General features: G+C 42.7%; 1 protein-coding gene across 7 annotated transcripts in view; it reads left to right on the top strand.

Moving 5' to 3' along the window:
• Positions 1–26,862, top strand: part of MAP2K5 (mitogen-activated protein kinase kinase 5) — a 142,995-nt gene that overhangs the window by 93,708 nt on the left and 22,425 nt on the right. For 5 of the 7 annotated variants that reach the window (XM_064456037.1, XM_064456034.1, XM_064456032.1 and 2 more), the window contains 4 exons: positions 7,384–7,410; positions 7,722–7,754; positions 20,686–20,747; positions 23,098–23,143. In XM_064456037.1, coding sequence (XP_064312107.1) covers positions 7,384–7,410; positions 7,722–7,754; positions 20,686–20,747; positions 23,098–23,143 — 168 coding nt within the window. Of the gene's footprint in view, positions 1–7,383; positions 7,411–7,721; positions 7,755–9,310; positions 9,853–20,685; positions 20,748–23,097; positions 23,144–26,862 lie in introns of those variants that run through there. The other 2 variants (XM_064456038.1, XM_064456035.1) reach the window with 2 other exon arrangements.

Genomic DNA, 26,862 nt, shown 5'->3' with positions numbered 1-26,862 from the left:
AAATATTTTTGCTTTTATAATATATTCCAGAAATCACTGGCAATATTTTAAGTCATCTGCTATTATTTTAAACTCTTACCAATTTCTTAACATAGGTTTCACTACATGTATCATCCATGAGATGATATACTTCGGATACATTTTGCTTTGTTATTTTTTCTCCTTAGCCAGAAATAAGTTTGAACTTAAATTTGATTTGTCTATTAGAAACTCGCTGTAAAATTTGAATTGTCTTAGTTTTTCCAGAGGTGTTTTTCTTTTCTGAAAATGGAGAGATTTTAGAAAAAAAAAAAAAAGAAGGAAAGAAAAAAAAAAAACTACCCCAACCAAACAAGCAAACTGTTAGGAAGCTGAAGTATAAGGACATATTTATATTTTTTATTTTAGTCTTCCTGTCTGTTTTTGGTTTTTTTTTTAATGTAAAATTGATGTTTGAATAATATGGTCAAGCTTGGAAATGTAGGCAACTAGAAAATCCTGATTTTTATAACAGGTTTTTAATATGATTTACGAGTGGATCATTAGTTTACAATCTTGAAAGGCAGATGTATATTTTTTTTTTGCTTTCTAACCCTAACAATTGCAGGCAGTCTGAGGGAGCGGGGGTTAGGCTGCGTTTTGTGACCGTCATTCCAGGACGTGTTCTGTGCCTGTTCCCCGCTCTTGTGTAACGCCTCACACCTGGCCGCGCTGACGTCGCCTTCAAACCTGCGACCAGTTCCGTTTGCTGCAGCGGGAAAACGAACCGCTCCGGGCGATCGCCCCTGGGCGCGTCTTTGCGGTCGGGATGCAAGTTTGTGTTTTCCAATTAGTTACGGCATTGACACCCTTCGCAGTTTGTACCGAATAAGAAAATGGCTTAATGCCACGAGCCCTTTTGTTGTTACCTCGCCTTCGCAGCACAGGACCGATGGTGCTGAGACCTTTTTGAGTGCGGAAGTTGAGCGAGACCCTGAAATGAAATGATGTCTGTTGCCATGAGAGCTACTTACCAGGAGGGGGTGGGAAAAAAAACCCATCCGGGAGGAAATACTGAAATATCTTCTGAGAGGTTTTGCAGATACGTTGGGATCTCCTGCACGAGTTGGTGCTTCTGTGGAATGGGAGATGTTCCTCTAGTGCTTGGAAAGAAACATCTCTCCCGTTTATAGTTCCTGCAGTTGGTGCCGTTGAATGAGTTGCCTGAGCGAAACCGTAAACCTGGGAGATCTGCTTCCCTTAGGAAGAAAGCTGGCCGTAGGTGGATTGATTTGTGTGGTTGGTTGGTTTAGGTGGCCATTTGCAAACTGTCAGCAAATATTGGATTTACTGAAAATTTACATCTTCTGTGCTCTGAACAGGCTCTCTGGGCTGGGATGAGGAGGAGGCATGGTTCCTCCCAGGTCACCTGGGAAGTGGAGCTGAATGGAGACAAGGGTGCAGCAGATCCCTGCTCCGTTTTGCCTGTTCCCTGACCAAGCGTGCGGCTGTAGGAGCTCAGAAATGAATTGTGGCTCTCGGCCCGTTTGAGGAGCGAGAGTGCCTGCTCCTCACGGCTCTGTGAGGTTGTACGTACCTCACGGGACGTAGCAGTCCCAACGTTTGCTCTTTGCTATGTCCACGCACTGCTAATGCAGGGGTCTCCGCCGGAGGCTGAGGGCCGTTTCCAGCACACACACAGCACGTACGACCATCTTGTCGTCCTCTGCTGAGTGATGGGTGCTCATTGTAGTGAGGACCCCCAAAGGCCAGAATAAGAGTGAATGATTTCGAGGTCTAGGCAAGTGTTTCCCTTCCACAGCAGCTGTCCTTCTGCCGGTCACATGGAACCGTGGGTTTAATTCACAAGGGAGTGTTACGCTACCTGCGGTGGGGCAGCCGAGTGACATCAGAGAGGGTGCTCATTGCATAGCATCGTACCTTTCATTGATCAGACGTGCTCAGCGCCTCAGTTTAGTTAGAAAACTCCACTCGTATACCCGAATTTTTGCTGCTTTGGGTGATTTCCTTTCAGATGTCCCTAGAATTGTGTCATGTGTAGTGACCACAATTTTGCAGCTCATTGGAGAAAGCTCAGGGCTTTTCTAGATGGGTTCCAGTGACAGGTTTTAACCGTTGACATTTTTACCTGTTCTTTTAAACCGTTCTTTTCACGTATTTTAACCTGTTCTTTTGAACTGTTGACATTTTTCCCTGTTCTTTTCAAGCTAGAAGGGACTTGCAGTGGTGTGCTTATGAGGAAGGACCACCAGCTTGATGGACGTTCATTCATGCTCTTCAGCCCTTCTGGTATTGGAGGCTCTTGTTTCTTTAGATGATTTGTTCCTCCGGTTTTCCTCACTGCAGGGTGCAGTGGTAGTTGTGTGTGTAATGAACATGGAGAAGAGATGCAGGAGTGTTGGTGACTGTGTCATCCTTTAGGCATCTCAGCCTAAAGACCCCAGTTCTTTCAGTGTCTCCTTTCTAGATTTCTGACTGTTCTTGTGGTTTTTCTTAGACCTTCCTCCAGCTGGCCCACAGCTCTCTGGGGCTGCACAGGCTTAGAGGACAGCACTCCGGTGCTGCACGGAGGAAGGATAACCTTGTGTGTCTTCAGACCGTACTCCTGGACACCCCACTATGGTGTTTGTCCTTTGGGGTTTTTTTTTTTTTTGCGGGGAGGAGGGGTCTGTAGCATCATGACATTACTCCTGCTTGGCTGTGATCGCTTTTCCTCTTCTGTGGTGTCCTCCAGCTTCTCCTGGTATTCCTCGCTGTTAGCACCGTGATCATTCCACTAAACTTGATGAACATGGGTGACATGAAGCAAAAACTGGTTAGAACTAAACCCCATTCCTTTATCCGCGCTCCTTTGTTCTACCCTTTGCACTCTTTGTGATGCTCAAAGCAAGGTCTTAAACAGTGCTTTGCTAAATTTACTGTCTTTCCTAGGACTTGCTTGTCCCACATTCCTGCTGGTGGAGGAATGTGTTATCACGAGCAACCTGGTCCTGCTCCAGGCTGGTAGTTATTGTTGGCTTCTTAGGCTCCCGCCATAATTTCAACAGCGTTGAAATTTCATGTGTAGTTTTTCATGCCCACTTTGTTGAATTGTGTTACTAAACTCTGGTAAACAGATTTCTGTGAGAAGTGGCTGCAGTTCAGTGGTGGATGAAATAATCTCTTTATATAAATTTGTTTGTAGACCTCTGGGAAAACCAGCGTAATATACTCGTAAGAATATATTTAATATTAAGGTTGTTGTGAATTGTCTTTTTTTTTAAATTTTGAAATATTTTTTAATCCTTTTTTTGTCCTCTGTTTTGTGATAGCGATTGAAGTTTGGAATTCGCAAAATCCACACATTGAGATTGGGGAGGGGGTGGTGTTCAGAATATCAGGGACAAATCAGTGGGGTCAGTCTTACCGGCTTTGGTGCTTTGACTTCTTTCGGAGGTACAGCCATTCAGTTTGCAAGACTTTGTAAAATATGTCTGAAGATCATGCTTTCATTCCAGAGGAGGAGTAAAACCCATGGGGGTGAAGACCACATGGAAATGCAGCACCCCTGCATATGCCTTCTCCATTCCTATCAGGGCAGAGACAAAGCAGGTGTGCGTTGGTCATTTGTCAGTAGGAGACAATGTTTGTCGTTGCTGCTATTCAATAAAACTTAACCGGCATTCATAAAGATTAAAAACAAATTGTATGTACTTCTAAAATTCACCGTTCCCTGGATTAGGAAAATAAATGTTCTACCTGAAGCCTCCCTTAAAAATCATAACTGTATGATTTGTTGCTATATGCATTTTTCTATTAAAAAAAATATCACTGGCTTGAAAAGCAGTATATATGTAAAGAGAAAATTTGTTAACTGATATGGGAAGATCTAACCCTGGGTCACCTGCAAATCTCTCAAACAAGAGCTCCAGGGCAAGTCCTAATTCCAGAGAGTAAAAGCGAAAATTAAAGCTATAGCTAGTGACTCCTCTAAGTTACCCGGGGTGGATTCATTTGAGTTTCGCTGATTGTGCTTGTGAATATAATGTGAAAGGGATGGTAGAGGTCTTCTCAGCCACTTCCCGTCCAAAGTATCTCCATGGAGACAGAAATATAACCTGACGGTCTGTCAAAAGTTGCTTTTCATAACCAGAGGCATTCATTAAATAGTGGATGAAGCAGGAGGCAAACTTTTGCATTTTTAACCAACCTAAAAAAAAAAAAAGCCATTTGGAGAATGTGCTTCATGGAGTAGTTTATCCAGATACCACTGATATTTCATGACCTGAGAAACAGGCTATTAACGTGATAGATTTATTTATCATTTTCCCCGCTTCTTCAAATTATAAACTAGCACATGCAGTAAGCAAAGCCACAGCAAATACGATACAGGTTCAAAAATATCAAACAGCTGATCTAATTCTGCAAATTCCCACGATTTTGGTTGCGTATGAAAAGCTTACGAGACCTTCTGACCAGCTGGGTTTTCCGGCGATGAGCACGTTCTTCTGGCTGAGGGAGCACGCTGGTGGTTGTTTCCAGGATGAGAGCGTCGGTTTGATGAGCGCATCAGAGCGTTCCTCAATACTCCTAAAATGCACGCTCTGCCTTTACTGTCTGCCTTTCAAGCAGGGGTTTCAGTTGCGTCACTGCTCCCATTTCACCGCTTGAAATTCTTTGTGGAAAGCACAAAAACATGGCAGTGACGGCCTCCTTCCTGACCCCCGAGTGTTCTCAGCATCCCGCGGGGGATGCGACGTGCCAAATGCTCCAACTTGTTTGCTGCAGCCACTGCACTTGGATCCCTCGGGATGAAACTGCCTCCTAAACTTCTTGTCTCCCAGTAGTGCATGAAAACCAGACGGTTAGGGGAGGGGAAAAAAGGAGCGGGGGTGAACAGGAAGATGAAACATTTTATGTTGAGCACTTTTAAAACTGTTCTTAATGTGCTATAAAAGTGGATGCTTCACTTTCTCATGAACTGTGTGCAAAAGGAGAAGCACCGACTGTAAAGTTGTCGTCAGTTAGGTTTGGTTTATAGTTGCAGGGGCTGCCCGATAATGTGATCTTGGAAAAGGTAAACAACATAGTTTTAACAGTGAAAAATATGCCTAATATAAATACAGCGAAGTTCTTTGCTGTTCAGAACTTGAAAAATACGGCCGTAACATTGCATTTTCTAGTGGAGTTAACAGAGGTGCACAGTGCAGCCTTACAAGCAATATATCTGAGGCAGAGAAAATAGGTAATACATCGAACTGGGGAGTCTCTGTGGCATTCGCGTAGAGGAAAGCACAGTAGCTTTATTTAATTGAGAAAATGAATCAATTACAATGATGTTGCATCATCAAACGCAAGGAAAATAGCAGATATGTCATTACATCGGGCAACGGTGTTAAAAAGTAATTGAGTGTCTTAAGCATTTTGAATCAATTCCAGGTATTGGCACAGCTACCTTAATGCAAAATTTATGAAGATGATCTCAAAATAATATGTCGCCATCAAAATTGGGCAATAAAACCCAGTAACGATGGGTGTGCGAGCGAGCACGCGTCTCTCCCTCTCGCCGAAGCTGGGCCCGCTGCTCTGGCGGAGGGTTGCAATGTCGCAGGAAGAATTCTGTAATACTTCAATTTGCGCTGCTTTATTTTTCATTAGAAGCGCTGAGCGCTTTTATTAGAAATAATATTTTAAATCCTGTTCTGAAATTGGATGTATTCATATCTGTGTTGAGGCCACTGTACGTGATCCCACCTCTATTCCTTTTCGTGACAAGACCTATTTTCCCGGTAAGGAAATGTGACCGATCACTCTGTTTGGATGAAAAACTGAACCGCCTGTTCGTGTGCGCTCATCTAAAGGAGCTCCGAATCGTCCCTGTTGAATACGCTGAGTCTATTTTGTCATTCAGCATCTGGAAGTGAAGTATGAAAAAGAGTTTTTATATCCCCAGAATATTTTGCTTATTAGCGATAATGCAACACAGCAAATTTCTGCTGTTGAATGGTAATAGGTTGACATTGACCATTAAAAAAATATAATGGGTTACTTCTATCTATTTATTATTCCCTTTTCTTCCTTGGAAAAAACAGAATTATACACAGAAACTTTATGTGTGTGTGCTTGTGCACTCCTAATACAATAACGAAAGGCTTCACGTGCATAATAGCAGCTATTTTCTTGGTGCTAGTTTTCAACCTCCCCTATATTCCCTTTTACTACCGGTAAAGTATTACTAGAGGATCCTGCCTCTGGCTGGGTATTGGGGGAGAGCGCTTCCAAGGCTGATGGCAGCCCTACAACATTCATCATCGTGGCACTACACATCAGAGAATATTAAATGTAAGGGGCAAGCCAAATAAACTGCATTAGAACAGAAGACAACATTTTCGCTAAGGACTTGGGTTCTCTTTGCATCGTGATGGTGTTGGGTTGCAAGCAACTTTGGGTCTCTTCAGGAAAAACACAGAACTAATTATCCACACCCGTTAGAAATAGTAAGCGTATACAAATTATCAGAATACCAGCATCCCTAAATTCAGTCAGACGTTTTGCACCAAGTACCTGCCCCGTGTTTTGTATTTAATTGTGTGTATTGTAATTCTGCCTGTGTTCTTTTTGTCATCGAAAGGTGCTCTGCCACCATGGGCCAGAATACTTTGTAGCTCTCTGTAAGCAATCGAATGGTCCGTTACTACAAACTATTAATTAATTTCCTGGCTGAAATGGTGTTAAGAAATTGAAGAAAGGCTCAGAGGCGACCGATAACAAGTCTTTCCTTTGCCATTTAAAACCGTACAAAGTTCATAAAACTTTCCAGCCTCACAGATGGCGACGCTTTGCTTATAGTCAAAGTAAAACTGGGTTGGAATGTCTAAGAAACTTGGGTAAAAGTGGAGTATTAAAGGCTTTCCTGAGCAGCGGTAGATACTTCAACCACATAATTAAAGTTTTCTTCACAAAAAAAGGGATTGTGAGCAGAGTCTGGCAGTAATCCAAAATTCTAATTTCTGACTATGATTTAATTTCAATTTTAAATAAATCGGTTTTTAATTTAAAAAGAGTGAGCTTCATAACATTAGCAATGATTGCAACATTAAGCCCAGTGTTCACAATCTAGCAATATAAAACATTATTTATATCTGAATCGTAAACAGCCTTTTGAAATGGATTATGGTTTTTCTTCCTATTCTAATACAACCTGGAGGGTACTAAAAAGTGTTGTGTGAAATTAACATTCTGCTGACTTTCGCCTATAAATGAGAAGCGAGCTATTAACATTTGTGTATTTTCATTATGTAAATTGTGTTAACACATGCCCACAAATTGCCACCAGCGATGCAATAATTTTCTCTCAGTGATCATAATGTGTCCAAGTGAGTCATTTTGATTATGACATGCTAATTACATATTGCCTTTTTTCAGATTCAGAAAAACCAGGGATCTTTAATGGTAAGCTTTATGAGTTCAGAAAAAAATTCACTTTTCTTTTTCCTGATGGCTGCTTCCTCTGCATGCTTGAATGCCTTGTTTTAAACTTAGCAAATTGCATTTTGAAGAAAATGCAAACCTTTAACTGCCTGTATTAGATTAGGTACCATTAGAAATAATAGAACATCCTGAGCTTCAATGTTTTTATAAGAGTTTGCTGCTGTTGATTAATCTTGCTATATTTTATTGCATTAATGATTTTTTCTTTCCACTCCACTGTAAAGATATTGCATATAGGCTAATACTTTTTCCCTCTCTTCTTTCCATTGCAGCCTCTCCAGTTATTGCAGTGCATTGTTGATGAGGTGAGTCGTCGTCTTATGTGCTTTCACTCCTAAAGTCATTCCTAATGGAGTGGAAAGCTTATATTTTGTTTCCTAATGAAGCACAATGCCCAACATCCTCAGAGCACAAGTTGCCTTCTGCAGCTTGGAGCTGTCGAACATGAACTGGCCTTGTCCCACTTTATGCTGTTTTTCTGCTCCTAATATCGAGCCTTCAAAAGACTCGATCGTCTCAAAGGCCAGTCCTTTCAGCTATTTCAGCCCTAAAGCCTCAACCTCGTCGCGTGAGTTGAGCCCGTGCCTTTGCCAGATGAGTTGGAACAGAGGCGTTCAAGTGGCGGCGCTCTTAAGCGCATATTTAGGGCATATTTAATGCAGTTTAGGTAGGCAAAAGGGTGTTTTGATAAGGAGAGGAGACCAAAGCGTAAGCAGGAAAGCATCCGGATGGCATCTAATCGTTTTTGTTTGATCAGAAGGACCAAACAAAAAAAAGCTGAGATGTGGGAGATCCAGGTGTGGACAGCAGACTGAATTTCGGTGGCTAACATTTCTCAGTTGAACCACTTCGTTGCGGCTCCCATCTCCCCACCCGCATTGAGGTGTAAGCAGGGGTCGCAACCCTTGACAGTGAGGCGATAGCCGGGGGCAGACTGCTGTCCCTTTTGCCTTGGTTTTAACGTTTAATAAGGTGATGATGGTAATTAGGAAGTTTGGACGAGAGAAAAAAGCCATAACTTTAAGACTCGCCTCAACCTCTGGCAGAACATCATTGCTGGCTCATCAGGTTGGAGTCGCTGGGTGTTAACGTGTCCGTTTGGACCCGTCAGCTAGTTGCAGCCTGTCCCGTGTGCCACGCTTGTTTAGCTGGATGTAAGCTCACGGCCAGTGTGATGCCCAAACACTCTGTCTGGGATGTATCTCCGTCTGTACATGTACGAACTGCTACACGGCCGCTCTTACCCGTTGTGGTGAACACTTTCGTCCTTTTGTTAGAGAATGACTTACTGCCTAAGCCGAACTTTTTAAAAGTGATGTTTGGGCCCTGAGGGATGCAGCGAAATTAAAATGAACGAGTGTCCTTTATGTAAAGGAAAGAAGTTCTCCCAGTCCACCAGCAGTGCTAGCTCTTTTACCCGGCTCTTTATGGTGGTCTGGTTCTGTGGGAGGTTTTTAGGCGGTTCTGCTTCTTTCATCTTGTTATTCCTGTTACGTACATCTTTAGTCAAGGCATGGAAATTCCAAAGCACCGATGCTGGATGTACCAGCAGCAAAAGGCCATCTCCATCCGAAAGAAGTTAAAGGTGCTCATATTTACACTTGTGTTTTGCCACTGCTTGATAAATGACCTTTAAATGGGCTGCTACTCTAGTGCCTGTATCTAAGCTCAGTATTCTAAACAGAGCCCTAAAGAGCTGCACGTTCTGGTAGAGCTTCTTGCAGCTTTCATTGTTTTCTTCGGGATTAGAATTGCCCCAGTCTTCTTACAAAAACTTTAACCAAGGAACGTTGTGCAGACTGTAAACGTCGGAGTGCAGAGCTAGCTTTAACGTTAACGTTTTGGTATTTACTTGTTCTAGCTTATTTTATGTTCCGCAGTACGCCGTGGAGCCATCATTCTCCTGAGCTGGTGGTTCAGAGCGCACTGTGCTCGTGGGCATGTTAAGACTTTGGGTTACAGAGCACAGCTCAGCTGAAAGTTCTTTAAGTGCAACTCACTTGGTTTTGCAACACACTCGGTGTCTAAATGGAAGTTGCATGCCATAACATTTAGAGCCTGGGGGGGAGAGGAGGATGGATTGACTCTGTAGTGTTATTTGCTCGGTACGTGTGTGTTGTTAGAGGGTCATTTAATAAGATATATAGCGTTTAGGTTGCAGCCGCCACACCTGGAAGTGCAAAAATCTTGGCATGACGGCGTCTTGGAGGCCATTTATATTAGGGATTATTCTGTTCTAGCTGATGGGTAGCGTTGACATTAACAGACCCTCCTGCCACCCCCAGCCCTGTCCTGTGTACAAAGGCCTCAAAGCAAAATGTGTTTAACTTGTGACTATTTTGCCTTTTGCCTCCTCGCTTTGTCTCTTGTAAGATGTGCCTCCTGAGGAGTAACAGAGGGACCTGCTTATTTGGCTAATACGCGCTCTTCCTTCTACGCAGGGACCTTTTGAGGCAGAAAGTCTCTTTACTGTCTGGTACTGTACAGCTGTTGTTGCTACCACGAGCATTAAAGATTAGAAATGCTTCATGTTGTAAGGCTGATTATTTTGGGTCAAATTTTCCCCTTGGCTGTGGGGAGGTTCTAAAACTCACCGGAGCCCCCCTCCTGCAGCTGCGCTGTACAGCCATCCCCGTAGGACCTTCTGGTGCAGAATTCCCCCCCTATCTTAAAGACGATCAGAACAGCAAGGAGTGATGATCTGCGGCTCGCCTCTCCCTCCAGAGAGGGTGCAGCGGTGCTCCTCTGATGGCATTGCTTCTGTGTGAGCCGTGGTGTCGTCGGGTATGGGAGGAACAGATCTGCAAGGGTGGGATCGACCTGCCTCGAGGGTCTTCAGTCCCCGTGTAGCTTCACGCCGTAGCAATAATTTGGTGAAGCTGTTGCAGTTGAAAACTCTGGGTCTTTTTTTCCTCAAATTCCTTAATATGTCTTTGTGTGACAGAGAATGGTTTGGAGTTTTGGTTCCTAAAATTGTGATTAAACAGCTCTGTGGAAGAGAGCGTTTCTGGAAAATGGGTCTGTGCTGGCTGCGTGCTTACCCCAGTCTTCACCCCTGGACCCAGCTAAAAACTCCAGAGCCTGATATGAGAGAACCTAGAAGTTTTTTTAAATTAGGGAATGGACGCTGTGACTCTTTATAATAGTTGGTTAGTACATTGAGAGTCACTGGGTTTTGCAGGACTACTCCATGTTCCACCAAAACAGAGCAGGAATCCAAAGGTTAATGTTCTGTTCATTCATAATCATTAATTCATCGGATTTATTGATGACTATTCGTAATCATTATTTCACAGGATTTATCGATGACAAAGCTAGTTAAGAAGTTGTGTCTGTATTACCTGCTATCCTGGACTTTTCTCAAACACTGTAAGGTGCCACCCTATGGAATAAAAACTGTCCGTGGGAGTTGTGAGATGTTCTGCAGCAGTGAGATCTTCGAGTCTGGTTTTAAACTCTTAGTGAAATACATGAGACATAACAGGTCGCTTTGGCAGTTTAAAAAGTCTGTTTGTTCATTTTCTAGGGCTTAAATTTACCTGCAGAAATTCTGCAGAATAAGTGATTTGAGAAGCAGGATAATTTAACAAAAAGATGTCGGGCACGGTTCTTCTCAAATCACAGTAAACTACCCCTGAGTTGTTGGTTGGGGTTTTTTTGTGGTTAAATTATGTTATTGGGCTTTTAATGGCCTTGGTTCTGGGACTATTTTTTTAATAGCAAAATTAGCGAGGAACATTGTGTGAATAGGATACGCGCCTGCCAGGACCTTTATTTTTTAACATGTGGTAACTTATAGTGAAATCTGGTCCAGCTACAAATAAGACACGCTCATTTAAGCAACGGTCCTAATGGTAGCGGTATCCCCCACCATGGTAAGACTCCTGCTTCTGGTCCAAAGATGAGGATGGAGTTGTTAATGTAGTTCGTCCTGCAACACAGCCAGCAATAAGGGCAGGCTGCTGTTATTTGAGAGCTGAGAGTAATTTAATATTCTAGCACTCAACTTAGTTTGTCTCCAACTCACCGAAATGTTGTATGGGAAGCACTGAGCAGTGCAGATGAATCCCTATTGGGAAGGACATGCATCGCTTGCTGTGCGTGCAGCCTTTCCAGAAACACTCCGACAGGAAGGAGAATGGAGTCCTGCTGGAAGCAGGAGCCAGTGCCTGGCTTGGAAGATGTCCTAGATGTGGTCCTGTGTTTCATGATCGTGCAGCCAAAGAATTCACAGTGCAGCCTACTCGGCAACGAGATTAGGCTTCAAAAGAGCTAGGTGCATTTTTAAAAAAGAAAAGTTTTTGTGACCGGGCTCTGTTCCAGGTGATAGCTTAGAAACACAAACCACAGAGCCCCAGAATAATACGTTTAGTGTCACAGACCCCAGAAACGATGCATCGGAGAAATACAGGCCGCCTGATTTCACTTAGTGGCTTGACTATGAAACCTAAAGCTTGCAAGTAAAACTAGTACGCTTTTTAACCTCTCCTGCTGCTCACCGTCTCAGAGTGCCTCCCGTGATTTTTTGTTTGTTTGTTTTAGCTGACAAAAAATGTTAACAGTTCCCTGCTCAGCCTCCAAACCTCCCTCAAGCTCCCAGGTAACCTACGTGGTCCAGTTAAGTGTCCTCTTTGCTGATGTTTGCAAGAGTCACTCATCAAATTCTGCTTCCAAGCAGAAATTATGGGAACTGTAGCCTTGATTAAAATTATTCATTTTCCTTTTAAGGCATTAGAAAAGTCTCAATTTAAAAGGTAAATGGGGGTGCTCCACGTTTTCAGTGTGGTCAGCAGTGGGTTACTGGGCTCTGCAGTAAAATGTGGGTCTAGGTTTTCAGGAAAACCAGAGCTCTGATCAGAGCATACTTCTGCATTCCTTGCAGTCAGCTGAGCAGTGGCATTGTTTTCCAGATTCTTCCAACCTGTAGTTACTCATTTCCCTGTTATCTTGTTGTCAAAATGTATTATGTAGGAAATTACTGTTTGGTTGCTTCTTCAGCTGTGTTCCAGAAGCAGCATTTCTAAAGCCTTCTAAAAATGTCATTTTTCCTGATTGCTAGTCAGATCAGCGTTTAGTAAAACGCCGAGGTGATTGCAGCCTGTCCGCGAAGATCCCAGCAGGCCAAGCCCGACAGCTCTGTGTTTTTCAGCGTGTCAGCTTCCCATCTTTTCGATCCCGTGGTTTTTGGCTTTAGATGTACCTGCTCTGCATCCGGAGAAGGGTGGCTAGGCAAAACTCGCACCGTGGAATGCATCCAGCAGGCAGTCCTCCTGACTTAAGCAACTCCTTGAAATTTTCCTTAAGCTCTCCAGGGCTATTTTGTTTGACCTTTATTTAGTTAGAGTATCCCTTCTAGGAAAGCAATTATTGCCAGCCCCTTGGGTGGTTGCTGTAAACTGGGTTTCGCTGTACCGGAGCAGTTGTGGTCACAAGCTCTGTAGTTAAGCATCAGTTCTGGTTTCTAACCCTTCCTTCCTCATAACCCCAAATAAATTAATTTTGGTTTCAAAATTTCCATAGCTTGTCTCAGTGTAGTAGTGACTTAGGTGTGGGGTTTGGCTTCTTTTTTTTTCTTAACTGTATTGAACTGGGGAGAAAAAGAACTTGATTTTTGTCCATCGGTTTTAGTTAAATGACTGTATTATTCCAATTTCATCAGAAGCTTGAGGAGTGAAGACTTTCCAGAGCAAATCCAGCTTTTACAAATAGGAGGCAGCATTGAAAAACCTGCCTATTTTGATGAGTCGGGCAGAAACGTAAAAGAAAAATTAATTAGTTGTACTCATGAATCCTGACTCTGATAGCTTCATGAGTAAGTAGTGAGAAGCTTTCCATGAGTTTCTTGAGCATTTCTGTTAAGTGCCCCAACAGAGCTACTCGGTCTCACAAGACTGCAGTTTAATCTAGCTCAAGGACTTTACAAACTCCACAAATCAGAGACCTCTTTTTTTTCTTCTTCTTTTTAAATTCGTACTCTAGAAACATTCAGCAGCATCAGTTAACGCTAGTGTAGTGTTAACACTGAGCTATGAAGCATTTCAGTGTCAATACATTTTCAGATTTTTCCCATGGAAAAAATAACTTGCGCTTAATACCTGTATCCTATATAGTTGTTTCTATTCCCTCCTTTTTTCACCTGGTTAAATATATCCCTCTATTTATTGCTACGGCACAACCTTAAAAATTCACAGGACGTTCAGCTTGATCAAATAACACAATGAAGATCGTTGCTTCTCGAGCGCTGAATTTCTTTACCTTATGCCTCAGTGCTACGTTTTGCTATTTCTACAAATGAAGTAGAAAACTCCAAAGGCTCAGAATGAAACAAGACTTTATTTTTTCTTTGGGAATTTCTCTTCAGTGTCTCATGTATTGACTTAAACGTATGAACAGCTATTTTTTTAATCCTGAAAATTTCTGGAGTTCTGAAGACTTTCCACGCAGAAGAAGCTGGTCTCAGGATATACACACGTGTGTGCGCATGTGTACCCAAACCCCCCATAATTTGTCCCGTGGATAAGTTGGTTTAGGGTATACTTTTACTGAGACAGAAACTGTGACCTTACTAGTGTATGAGATTCAGAGACTTATATAGGAACAAGGTAAAACCACAGGTAGGAATTGCTGAATAATTACCTTTAGACCAACCTGAGCAAGAACCTTCCCAAGAGGGCAAGCTCATTTAATGGTTCCTAAAACTCAATCTTGTGGATGTCAATGGTCATGCTTGATTATTTGCAGCAGTGTTTTATGAAAAAGCAATAAAAATGCATTGGGAGTGTACAGAGGAAAAAGGGAACAATAAATGGGTTTAGTTTTTCAATTGAGTCCCTTCGGTGTGAACAGGTAGAGGCTACGTTTCATGCTGCTGTGCCTTAGCTATTTGAAATGTGCGTATGTGTGTGTATCTACCCAAAACACTGCTGTGCTCTGCTAGCTTATGATCGACAAGAGACCAGCAATGAGAGGAAAAAATTCTTATGTTTGTTTTAGAGAGAAAGCAATTACAGTTACGGTTAAAGGATTAACCTGTTTTTCCAGCTACCTGTACACTTCTCTGCACGGCCCTTTAGAGAGCCACACCAACCAAGTGCAAAGCTTGGCGAGAGGTAGGAAACGTCACGTCATACGCGTTAGATTATTCCTGATGTTAATTACACTCTTCCGCTCCTTTCCTTCCCTCTTCTGGGCTCTGAAAAATATCCCACCGTCGGAAATGCTGCAGAAGTGACAACCACGTAGCCCCAAGTATCTACTGACGTATTTAGCCAGAAACATCTGCATGTGTTCGGTACGAATGTAGGTTACGCAGACGTGGTATTTTAAGGAACTTGGGGAGCAGGTAGCAGAATAGCTGGTTCTCGCATGACTTGAGGTGTTAAAGGTAGGCTGAGTGTTTCGGTGGATAAAACACTGGCCTTTCGACCTTGGTTCCCGTCCAGCTAGAGATCTGGAAATAAATGAGTTTACTGCTGACACTCCAATCCCGGCAGACGAAACTTCACACCAAAATGCCCCCGCGTATAATTTGTCACATTTGGCATCTGCTACTAAGAAAAGAGCAAGAAGCGACCTGGTGCGGAGATGTAATCATCTTTCACCTTCCTGCTGGGGGCGGGAGTATAACGGGGACAATCCAGAAGTGCTTTCAAGTCTGGGCCTCTGAGCCCCCTCTAGACATTGCTGTCTTCTGCAAACTAGTTACTTGGAGGAAATCACCTGCCATTAGGTTTGTGCAAGGCTTTTGAAGTAGATTGGCTAGAAAGTCAGAAATGGGTTTTTCTTTTTTTTTTTTTATTTTCAGGAATGATGTACAAGAAAGTTGTCCTTGTAGGAATAAATCTGAACGTGTACGATATTGTAATTTGCTGGTCTCGTTGAAACAGCAACTGCACTGCATTTATTATATGTAATTGCACTTGGCAGCATTTCTGGTGCATCTAGAACTTAACTTTGTCTGAAAAAAAAAAAATAAAATCACTATTTGGCCACAAAGTAAAAATGCAGCTACTCTGTAAAAATGGGTGTATTCTTTGAAAGGTTTAGTAGAAGGCAGGCTGGAGTGCATAAAAATTCTTTAATCCTAGAGATCTTTTAGGCTGAAGCGATAAGCCAGAAATGCTTTGTAAAGCACACACATTATTTATTAAATACTGCCATTTCAGCATCAATGGACAAGTTGCAGAATAGGAGTATCTGCCCAGAGGAGATGATAATTTCAAAGACAGGGTGTGCTGGGGAAACCCAGAGGAGAGAGGAACTGAAGTTTGGTTCGCTCAGTTCTGCTAACTTCCCTCTTGTGGCCATAGAGCCATAGGACCATGGCATTTCCTTCTGCACAAGCGTTCGCACGGAGGAGAGTGTACTGCAAAATAGCAGTAGCTGTGGGGAATGGGAAAATTTAACCCTTCACAGAGAGCGAGTCAGTGGGTGAGAAGAGGGAGTAAAAGCTATTTGCACCGAGCGTGGAGGTGCACTGGGAATGCCAGCCTCTGTTGCCCACAAAGTGTAGCTGAGCTCGTCTTCGAGCCTGTGTGGTGGTGCAGCCTGGCTTTCTTCTGGGGACGTGATGATGGCAGGCTGCCATCGTTCCACACCACGGCTGTCCGTCGGGCTGGCCCCCGAAGGGGGAGGTGGGAAGAACACAGGTTTGGTCTTAATGCGCAGCTGGGGGCTTTGGCATCACCCTCTCGAAGGTTTTGGGTAGAAAGCTGTATTTGCTGATTCTACTGTTCTAGGGAGGTTGTGGGCTTTCTCTTTCTTCAGAAAGGATGTGATAAATCTCAGACTTTCAGTTGCTTTGAGAAAGTATTTCACTCTCAAGAAGTTGTCTGTTGGGGTAAGACCTCTGAAGGTGTGTAAAGCATAGGGTGCTTTTGGTGTATGTTGCCAGTCAAGAACTACTCCCAAATTTCATTGACATAACAGTGTTTCCAAAGCAAATAAGCATCTCAGAGCTGTATCTGTTGAATTTGCTTCTTGAATTTGTCCAGGTAAACTTCCAAGCTGGACAGAAAAGAGGGGAAAGGTGCCGTATCCGTATTTATTTGTGGGCTTGAAGGACATGATTTATTTCCTGAGCCTCAGTAGCATATCTGCTACTGCTCTGCTTAGTGAGAGCAAACAGATCAGGAGACATTTCGAATAACAGGTTTGAGAAGTAGGTGAGGACAATGCACGGGCCTGTAATACAAGCTCTTACTGCATAGGTTGCAAAGGATTGGTTGACTTCTGGGCACACTATTAGGTGGTTTGCTCTTTGTTCAGACCTGTGAAGAAAAAGAAGATATAGATAGTGATGTTATCACTCCCTTCAAAAGAGAGGGCTTTTGGAGGGATTGCCTCAGTATTCTCATTCTCAGGTCTTCATCTAGGTAATGCGACTTCCTCTAGCTCCATGGAAGCCAATAAGGTTCATACCAGAGCCGCGGCACTCTATAAATTAAATATTAGGAGCAGTGTTTGAAGTTTAAAGCCCTCCCTCCTCCTGCTAGCTCAGATTTTCTGCTGCTGTGCTTTTTTCTTTATGCCTGAGCACCTTGCTGACAAGTGCTAATAACAAAATGCCAAGAGAGGGTCCAGTCGGAGTTACCGCACATTAAACATTCTGAACTTGTCCTTTTGCTCATAGATTGTGCATAATTAATAATTAAACGGTTTCAGTTGTAATGGGTTGACCTTCTTGAACTGTTCATTATTCACAAGGCAAAGGCATCACTCAAACTTTTTTTCCTATTGCCCTTCCCCATTCTCTCACTGTGTGCGCACAGTTCGGCTGGTTTTGAGAAATCAGAGGTTGATCTTGTCTTCTCCTGCAGCAGATCCCGGTTACGGAAGTGTTGCTTGAATGTTTAGGGAAATAGCTAGTCTTGGGAATAAGCTGCCAGGGGATGTAAGGGGCCAACAGTACGCTGACCCTTACAACCGTTTCTGTCTTTACAGCCATTTTAGCAGCATCCCCAATATGTAGGTCTTCATCTTATTGGTTAAAAGATACAGTATTTAATGAAAATAAACCGTTTCCCGGTTGAAAGTGAGTATACCTATTCCTCACTCCTTTAAAATCTTGGGTTTCTACTTTTTTTTGCCTCTGTAGTATGATTTCATCATGCAGGTGGGTAAAATAAGGCAGGCCGTTGGAGTGCAGCTGGACTGTTCCCTATGGCTACATCAGCTGTGACTGTATTGCATCCCACAGGCAGCGTAGGCTCGGTAGAGACGTGTAGCTTTGCTTTATTTCCTCATATTCCCATCCCTTTGAGTGTCAGCCGAAGTCCAGGGAACTTCAGGATTCAATGGAGGATGTATTTACTTTCTGTAGTTTTGGAAATGTTTGCTTTGTACCTAATACAAGGACACTGATTGCTCAGGTTACAGAGGTAGCAATACCAGAGCTTTTTCTCATTAGAAGTAGCTCTACAAACTACAAAATACTCTCACCTTTCCACTACTCGAATGGCCTTGCATCAATCAATATCAGAAATTGAAATATTTCAGTCATTGGTTTCCCAGGGCAGATACTGAGTAGATGTTTTCTCTTTCTAACTAAGGTAAAATGCAGCATTTGAGGCAGCTTTCCAGTATTCACCTTTGGAAGCGGTTGAGGGTCCGTACTTTCCTGGTTCAGCTAGAAGCGAAACCTGCCTCCTTCTCCCCTACCTTACCTGCTCTGTAAAGTACCAATTGGGCCATACGGAGAAGAGTGAGGTTGAAGTTTCTCTCTGCACTGATCTTTTTGCCCTCAAACACACTCGCCAGCAAGTATTTCCTTGAGATTGATGCACTCTCCCAAAAGGCTTTCAATTTGTCAGGCAAATAGCCAATAAATTTGTGGGCGCCCAGTCTAAAATCCTTGGGAAGACTGTATTAAAGCGTCTAGTTTTCGTACTGAAATCCAGTTTGTGTTTCAGTTTTGTCCAGGTGACATTTTCTTGCATGCTTATGCGGGTGCACCTTGTCTTCAGGCAGTGCTGCCGTACAGGAGCTGCGTGGTCACGGCGTTAGTACTGACGGAGCGACTCCTTCCCTTGCCTGCATGAACCCTGACGCCACCTTCGCGTGGGAGAGCCGCAGGGAGATGCTGGTGGCTTCAGAGCAGTTCATCAGCTTCTCCTCCCTTCTCATAACGAAGTTTCATTCTGTTACGGGTCCGTCATCTCTTTGTGACGGCAGAAATTGTCACCTACCAAATCAGTGTGAAGCGCCGTGCTCCTGCCCTGGTCCCAGCACAGACTGGTCTGAGCTGGCAGCCCCGTTAGCGGCACGGCTCTGAGAGGGTCCTCGCTTGTATTTTGCTTGATCAGCCGGGGTAGGTTGCTGGGCAGAGCCGGTTCCCTGGGGAAGGGGCTCCGATTGCTTTGCCCTGTAGTTTTCAAAATGATCTGTAATATGGGCCCGGAGGATTTCATAGTTGCTCTGAGATCTGTCCCACCTGGGAAAGGAGCATTTCCCACTTCAGGTGGAAGGCCACGAAGGCTCTGCTGGACAAGAGAAAACGATGGGGGGAGGCAAAAGCTGCTGGGTTCCGCGCTGTATAAACAAGCCTGACATTTTGCTCTGCATTTTCTGTGTTAATATGAATAATTTTCAAGCGCAGTTCTTTGAAGTGGAGAAAGTTTAATTGCACTGCTTATTTCCTTATGTTCCTTCCACTCTCCAGTGGAAACCTTCCTATATTGATGTCATTTATAAGTTTAGAAACAATAACCTCTCCCTCGCCCGGTCTAAGTTCAAAGCGAATTTGGGCATGTTATATCAAACACTCCTTGTATTTAATGGAAGTCTTTGAAAATTGTAAAGCAATTTTGGCTTCTCCTTTTACTCTTCAGTTACTTTTGATTTAATTGTATTTTCCAGCAGTTTCCAATTGTTTGAATTGGAAACAAAGCCTTAATAAGAGTTCTAGTTAATTTTCTGTCTTGTAATTACCGATCTCATTTTTCTGATAATTGGCCACAGCAATTATATGTATATTTACTAATCACATAGGAGGCTCTGCAGTTGTGTCTATCTGCCACCATTGATAATGGCACACACATTGCAGAGGTGCTTTTATCATCTTCTTTTTTCCACTACATCAAAGCTATTTCCTCGCATTCTCAATAATGAATACATGCATGCATTTGACACAGTTGTGTGCTAGAGAAATTGTTTGGCTCCCACCAAATGCTGCACGCTCTGAGTTTCTTGCCTGCAGCGCTGGAAGGTTGTATGTAATGATATATTGCTCATCCAAATGGCCAAAGCACTCCAAAGCACAGTGAGATTAAAATAAGTCATTCCTTTGTTAATTTAAATAGGTGCATGTATCATACTTTGCAGGGTACTTTGTGTAGGGATGTCAGGGAGGAAAAAAGCCGCCGAAAGGTATTTTTAATAGCAAATGAGAATAGATGAGAATGGAGTCATTTGCAGCTGCCTGTTTTATGTGGCTCTCTTGTTCCAACTGTAGGTCTAATGAGATGACACTGTTAAAGTACTCTGCAGTGTAATTTCATTACATCCTGAGCTGTTACACTATAAACACAGTGGAGCTCTCTGTCATTCTTGGAAAAACTCCTAAATTCGTAAAGCCCTTCTTTGCAAATGGTGATGTTGTTTGTTCCCTGTTTGTAATTTTTTTTTCCTTCTGCTCTTAATTTTTTTTTCCCCCCCCCCTTTTGTAAATACTGGGGGGTTATTTTCACTACACTGGTAAATCCTGCATTTCTTTCCTCTTAAAAATTCTTTCGCCTTTTAAATTTGGAAGAGACAGCGTATGAGGACAGCCTCTAAAATGAATAAGTGTAAATAAACATGAGTGTAAATAAATAGCAAATGCAGTGAAAGAAACAAAGGTCAACACAAGAATAATTTCACAGCTCTTTGTTAATTACAAGACCATTTGTGTGTTACTTAAATAATCATTAATTTCTCATTTACACTTTCCCTACCTTCCTTTTTACCCTGTGGCTATCATTGTCCTTTTTTCACCTCCCCTCAGTGTCTTTCCACATGTTTTTACCCATTGTGTAATACTCATTAGTTGAAATTCAGTGTTTTATAACACATTCTCAGAAGAATTTGTACCTTTCTCCCTCAAATTCTCTGTGTGAAAAGGGAGCTTAGTCGCTTCCTTGGTTTTTTCCCCTTTTTTTTTTTTTCCCCTGTTTTGTTGTCGCTGTTATATTACTCTCCTTCTAAAAAAAATTATCTTCTCTCCTTCTGACTCTGCTTCTTGTTTCAATCCAATCCCAGGAATCGCCCGTCCTTCCAGCCGGGGAGTTCTCTGAGCCATTTGTACACTTCATCACTCAATGGTAAGCTCAGTTTGCAAACATGCCATGCCCTCAATGTAAATGATACATGCCATTAACTCTGCAGCTCTGCGAGACCTTATGGCTTTCCTTGCATCCTTTCTGAGAGAAGAGGGACTTGGGGGCCTTGGGCAGATGGGGCAGCAAAGCTAAGCAAACTGTTTAAATTATGTAAACGTTATTTACACAAAGGGTCGTAAAAGTACTTACAAGGGTTTTTCCTGTTTTAATAAACCTGCCCTGAATGTGGGTGCAGTCTTGTGCGCCGAGACTCCTAGGAATTCATCTGGGGGTAAAGGGGCCACAAAGACTCGTGTGTATAATATCATTATTCAGGGCTTTTTAAAATATTACTTATAAAATTGCCTCAATATTTAGAAAGGCAAGCAGCCTTGATTAATTCGCTGGCTTTTCAGTAAGTAATTTTTACTGAGAGCCGTATTTTAAAACACACCACTGGGTATATTTTCTTTCCTTAAAACTGAATAGTTCATTGAAAACCTTGTAAATTAAAGGAGAATTGGGGAGAGGAAGAATTTGTAGACTAAAGAATACAGTTATTGAGTGACTAGAGAATAAAAATATTGAGGGTAAGCTATCCTGAAGAAACAAAGTGAAAGGAAAATTTTTTTTTTTAACTGTCTCATCATGCCCATGTGTCCATGTGTCCCCGTTCCACCCCACCCCCACCCCCCCCAAAAAAAAAAGGGGGGCGGAAGAAACAAGCTTGAATTTTGCACAAATACGATGTGTTTGAGGGAGAAGCATCCCTTCTGCGCACATGCACTTCCAGGGCTGGATGCTCAGCTGTGCTAAATCAGATGGAGCCATCTCAGCGTGTGCCGCCGAGAGGCAGTCCTGCTTCGGGGGCGCGTCCTCAGCGAAAACAAGGCGCCCGAAGCCCTCGGCCCCACGCTGGTCTATAGGTCGGGCTTCGCAGCGCTTGCAGGGTCTCTGCCGTATGCCAGGGCCACTGCAGCGAAAGTCGTCTAAATAAAATGGAATTTTGAATACGTAAGGTAGGAGAAAGCGCCTCTCAGGACTGAGGTGGCGCATAACCACGCAGACACAAGAAGCCGTCTGATTATCGGTTAATTAAAGTAGCTAAATAATTAAAGTTTGTGTAACGTGGGCCTCCGTTTTCAATAGTTTCAGTTTACAGAGAGCACCGCTGTTTGGAGGATTCTGCAGCGCAACTAATGTGCGTGCAGGTCTGTGCTTTTGATCCCTGCAAAAAATTGATGACAGACCGTTTTAAAAAAATTCTCGCTGAGGCAGAGGGAGGGATAACCTGTGTTAAAATTTCCACAGATGTCAAACTGAAGCATAACTGATGGTGGCTAATAGCCTTGTTTTCCCTGGGGACGCAGCTACTTTGGACTGTCAGATTAGAACTGCTACCAACCCACTCGTCAGACAGCTTGCATTACTTGCTAATGCCTGCGTTATTTGAGGTGCTTGTAGTTATTTGTAGGGAAGGTAAATTATGTCGTTGATACCCCCGGTTTACGGCACAGATCACCTAGTATTTTAGATATGGTGTTATATTGGCTGAACCGTTCTGTGCGAGGCACTACCGCTTAAAAAAAGCAAATAAGAAGAAACTATACACTGTCTCAGCAATCAATTCCTAATAAGTATTAGAGATGTCGAGTGAGCGGCGTATCAGGTTTTATGACTTTATGCCAATTACGCCATAAACACGGGCTGTTTGGATGTAATCCAATTAGTCAGTAGGCAGCTCCTGATGGTCACCTCTGTGCCATGTTATTGTGTTCCTTCATGCAGCTAAGCACAGCCTTCAATAGCTAATTGCACCTGTTGCACAGAAAACTAGGACTATTTGGATGAGAAACATGATCTTATAAACAGGTTAATGCTGTGTAATGAACTATCACCCTGCAGTGTAATGGAAATAAATGTGAAAAAATTAAGGTAGGAACCCCAGGGTATTGTGCGCTCTCCTGAAGCTGTTCGGTGTTAGAGTTAAATTTCCCACCTGTTTGTATAATACTTTGTGTCGAGCTACGTAATAATCCCCAGCAAAAGGAGAATCAGTTTACCCTGCCTTCTGAGCTGCCTGGTTTTCCATAGTCTCTGTACTTACACACTCGCACGGTTACAAACAGGGTACACCACTACTTCCCATCAGGGAGGAGGGATGGGAGGGGAGGAAGAAATCCATTAACGTCTTGGCCGCTGGTGGAACCCTGTCTTCCATCGGCACCTGATAAAGTTAAGAAATGCATAGAAATTCTTTGCTCTGTGTTGAAAGAGGGTATCTTCAATATTTAAGCGAGTAGAATAAATGAGCAGTTGTTTATATATCAACATTTTGTTTTATGACACATAGCATGAAAAAGCAACCAAAGGAAAGGCCAGCACCTGAAGATTTAATGGTAAGTGAAAGTTCGGAGCCCCTCAGTATGTATTTGTCTGTGGATACTTTTTATTCACGTATATAGAAGCGTTCGTGTATATATCCAATTTTTTTTCCTGCATTTTTCAGTACGTGCAAATTCAAATCCAAACTCTTTCTGGCTTGTGCAGCAATTAGGTACTTAGAGAGAGCACACAAGCCAAAGGTTGGAATTACGATTCCGCTGGGTTAACGGGCGTTCTGCTCTTACCCTCGTCGTGGCCAAAGCTTCACTTGTGGTTTGGGGAGTTAATACAGAACTTTCACAGCCAGTATCGAGTTTCAATCAAAACCCTTTTGATGCTTAATACACATTTTTTTCAGTCGGTATGTCTGGGGATTACAGCTTAATGTAGGTCACTCTTTGTCGTCATTTGCCAGTCTTAACCTTTCGAAATCTGAAGATCGAAAACAGAGGATATGGTCAAAAAAGTGCATTTTTCATGAAATGCAGGAGCTACTGTTGTCACTTATATTCATGTAAAATGAAATTAGATTGGCTACAGAAGACTGAGGTAATATGTAGCTTTGGTTTGTCCATAGAAGGGCTCTCCGTGGTGGAATCTGAGCTCAGAGACCACTTCTTTTGCTTGCAATTGTCATTTTTTTCGGTAAGGCAGGAAGAGGGTACCTGCTCTCACGCTGGTCCCTTGTGGCTGTGCGTTGAGTGCAGAGTGCTGTTTTGACTGGTTTTAGGCAGCCAGAAAATTACTATATCAAGCAATTATTATGACTGTTTACAGTAACTTGTGTTGTAGATGAGTTGTCGTCCCCTCTGACTCGCATCAAATACCTTTGATTTTTAAATGTTTCATTACTTTTATGTATACGCTATGTTTCCTGTGACTTGGAGGTTTATGTAAAATCATCATAATTTATTTTCTGTGCATTAAATATCTAGGAATAATTTTAGCAGATTTTAACAAGGACGTGTTTGCATCATTTCATTTCTTGCTACATGCTGCGAACTGCAAGTAGAATAAGCAAGTGTTTCTATTGCAGCTATTCACTAGTTAAAGGCTAATCTCCGAAGACGCCCTAGGGCAGATACCTCACAATCCAGGCTAGTCTCAGTTTAGATCCTGGTTAATAAAGTATTTAACTGTGAATCTAATTTTAAGGATATTAACTTCAATAGATCTACGTCTGAAGTTAGACACCTGCTTAAATACCTTGGTAAAATGAGGCCTTAGTTCATCAGAGCCCCTCCACTTTGCGGTGGTGTGTGTCTCGTAGGAAAGGCTTCCGCCGCCTTATTTTGTCTTTTTTATTAACTTTTGATGGTTGGAAAATTCTTGCAGTTAGTCACATCTGAGAAAACTTGGAACAGGTTCTAGAGATGTAGACACATTTACCTTGTGCACTATTATGCTATGGCTGGATAGCTTAGCTATTAAAACAACGGAATAGGGTTTCATAAAACCTATATCTGTTTGTAAATGCATGTTTCAGTGATGCAATAGGCCTGCCACTTATAAATAAAACATCTGCAGATCGCACATACCCCCATAAGTATATATGTATGTTTGTAAGCAATAACACCACTCCAGGGTGTAGAGTCATAAAAACGAGGCCAAAGGGTGAGTGCCTGCAGTACCAGGGAAGTGCACAGATTTATCTTTACAACTACATGCCCTGGAGTGTGCTAGTCCCCTTTTAAGGAGGTATTTTGTGAAATAATTTTAAAATTATAGCGGCTCAGGAAGAAGAAAAAAAAAAAGCCTTCCTACTTTTTAAACAAAATCTTTTGTTTAATGCATTTTTCCCCTCACACTACTTCCTATTCAATTATAAATGAATTTGCAACGGCAAGTACTAAAGCATGGGGTAGGCTGCTGCTGAAATAAGTGACCCAGTCCTTGCCTGCGATGCGGCTGACCCTCATAAGCTGCCCTAAATTCCTTCCTCCAGCCGATGGGCTCAGAGCACCCTGTGCTTTTCTGTAACAGACTCACTATTAGCTCAATAGCTGCTCGCCCGTCAGGCCCGTTACGGTCTTGCACTTACCCGGTCTTGTCAAGGAGCACTTTATTTATAAAACTCCTTATACATTACCATATATATGTGCACACACTTAATATATCTACGTACACACGAGCATATCTGTACATACACACACGTATGTGTAGGTACCATACTTTGTTGGAAAACAGGGCCAGAGCAAAAGCTGTTAAATATCCTCTGAATTCTAGAATTGTTGACCGCAATAGCCTTTCTAATTCCACGTCATCCCTTTCTGAAACTGCTGTTAGATATCTGATGGATATCTCCGTGTGAACGACCTGAGTGGGTAGAGTGAGGCAGACGCTATCAGTGAAATCGTGGACTTGTCAAGGTCAGCTTACCGTTACTTTAAACGAGCGCAGGATTTCACCTTGTTCATTGGGTTGGGGTTTTTTTTTATTTAGAAAAAAATGTACCAGCAGGGATGAAAGGTGTAACACATAATCATCGTTAGCTTCAGACAAAACAGGCGAGTGCAGGCGTTCTCCCCTATGGACATCAACCGTACTGGAAGTCACTATTTTGTAACCAATTTAGTATAATTAAAGACTGAAAGCAAAATGAAGGGAGCAGAACATCAATCTTTTTCTACTCTCCTGATAATCAGTGAATTGTTAAATGCATTTCAAGAGCCGACTAACAATACCTGGAGTGCCAGATTGGCAACTCTGGCGAAGTCACGGGGTTACATCAGGGATGGATTTACCCTGTCTATCATGTTAGGAAGCCCTTTTTTTATAGAAGTCACTATGCACGTTTTGTCAGAAAATAGGGCTAAAGCCAAGGCTGTATGAAATTCCTGAATAAAGTCAGGCTTTCTAGTACCATAGATATTCTTGCGCAAGCGAACACCGGATTTCCCTCACAGCTGGTATAAATCAGGTCCCCGTATTTGCCCTCGGTCGCTATGCCCTTTCTCCTGTATACCCACCCACAACACAGGATATAACATCGGTTTCTCTGGGTACACGTAATCAACAATTTAATTGTTTCAAAGTATTTCAAATCACCAGACTTGTTCCACAGGAGTGAAAACCAGTGATTTCACCAAGCAATGGGAAAATTGTCCATCCAGGGAGAGGAACAATCTTTATAATTCACCGGTGGTTATTCTGAACCTTGTGCTGATAGTGTCTGCTCTTTTGTCTCCAGTTTGTTCCCTCTTAAGAAGCGAAAGGCATACAGTCAATTAAATTGAACGTACTCTTGTTTCAGCACCAGGGAAGACGGCACGACATCTTAGCCTATTCCTCCGTCTCTCTACTCCCCCCTTCAACCAAGAAAAGGAAAAACTCAACAAGTTTTCTGTACAAAGATTTATTCCCCCCGCCTCCGTGATCTTCCCGTTTTCATTTAAAATGTGGCGTTTTCTGGCATCGCAAGCCTGGCTCCCAGGGAAGTGCATAGGTGTGTGTTTACCGAGTGTGGTGTGGCCGTACGGGTAAGGTTTAAGCTCCCGCTTGTGCCGCGTGTATGGGTAGGCATCCGCGGGCTGGTTTGGCTCAGGAAGCTGTAGATCTGACTGTATTTACGGTATTTTTCAGAAGCTTTCCATTCTAAGCTCTATTTAATGGAATCTATGCATAGTAAGTAATCAGGTCAGAGAGAAGCAACATCCCCTGTTTGAGATCAATCGCTGGCTAATACTTTATCTAGGCCACTTTATTATCTCATGCTGATTCCATTCCCATTCTC

This window comes from Phalacrocorax carbo, chromosome 7, assembly GCF_963921805.1.
Source record: "Phalacrocorax carbo chromosome 7, bPhaCar2.1, whole genome shotgun sequence".
In the NCBI taxonomy this organism is placed as follows: domain Eukaryota; kingdom Metazoa; phylum Chordata; class Aves; order Suliformes; family Phalacrocoracidae; genus Phalacrocorax; species Phalacrocorax carbo.
Note: the sequence above shows the minus strand (reverse complement) of the source record. Positions and strands in the feature narration are given on the sequence as shown.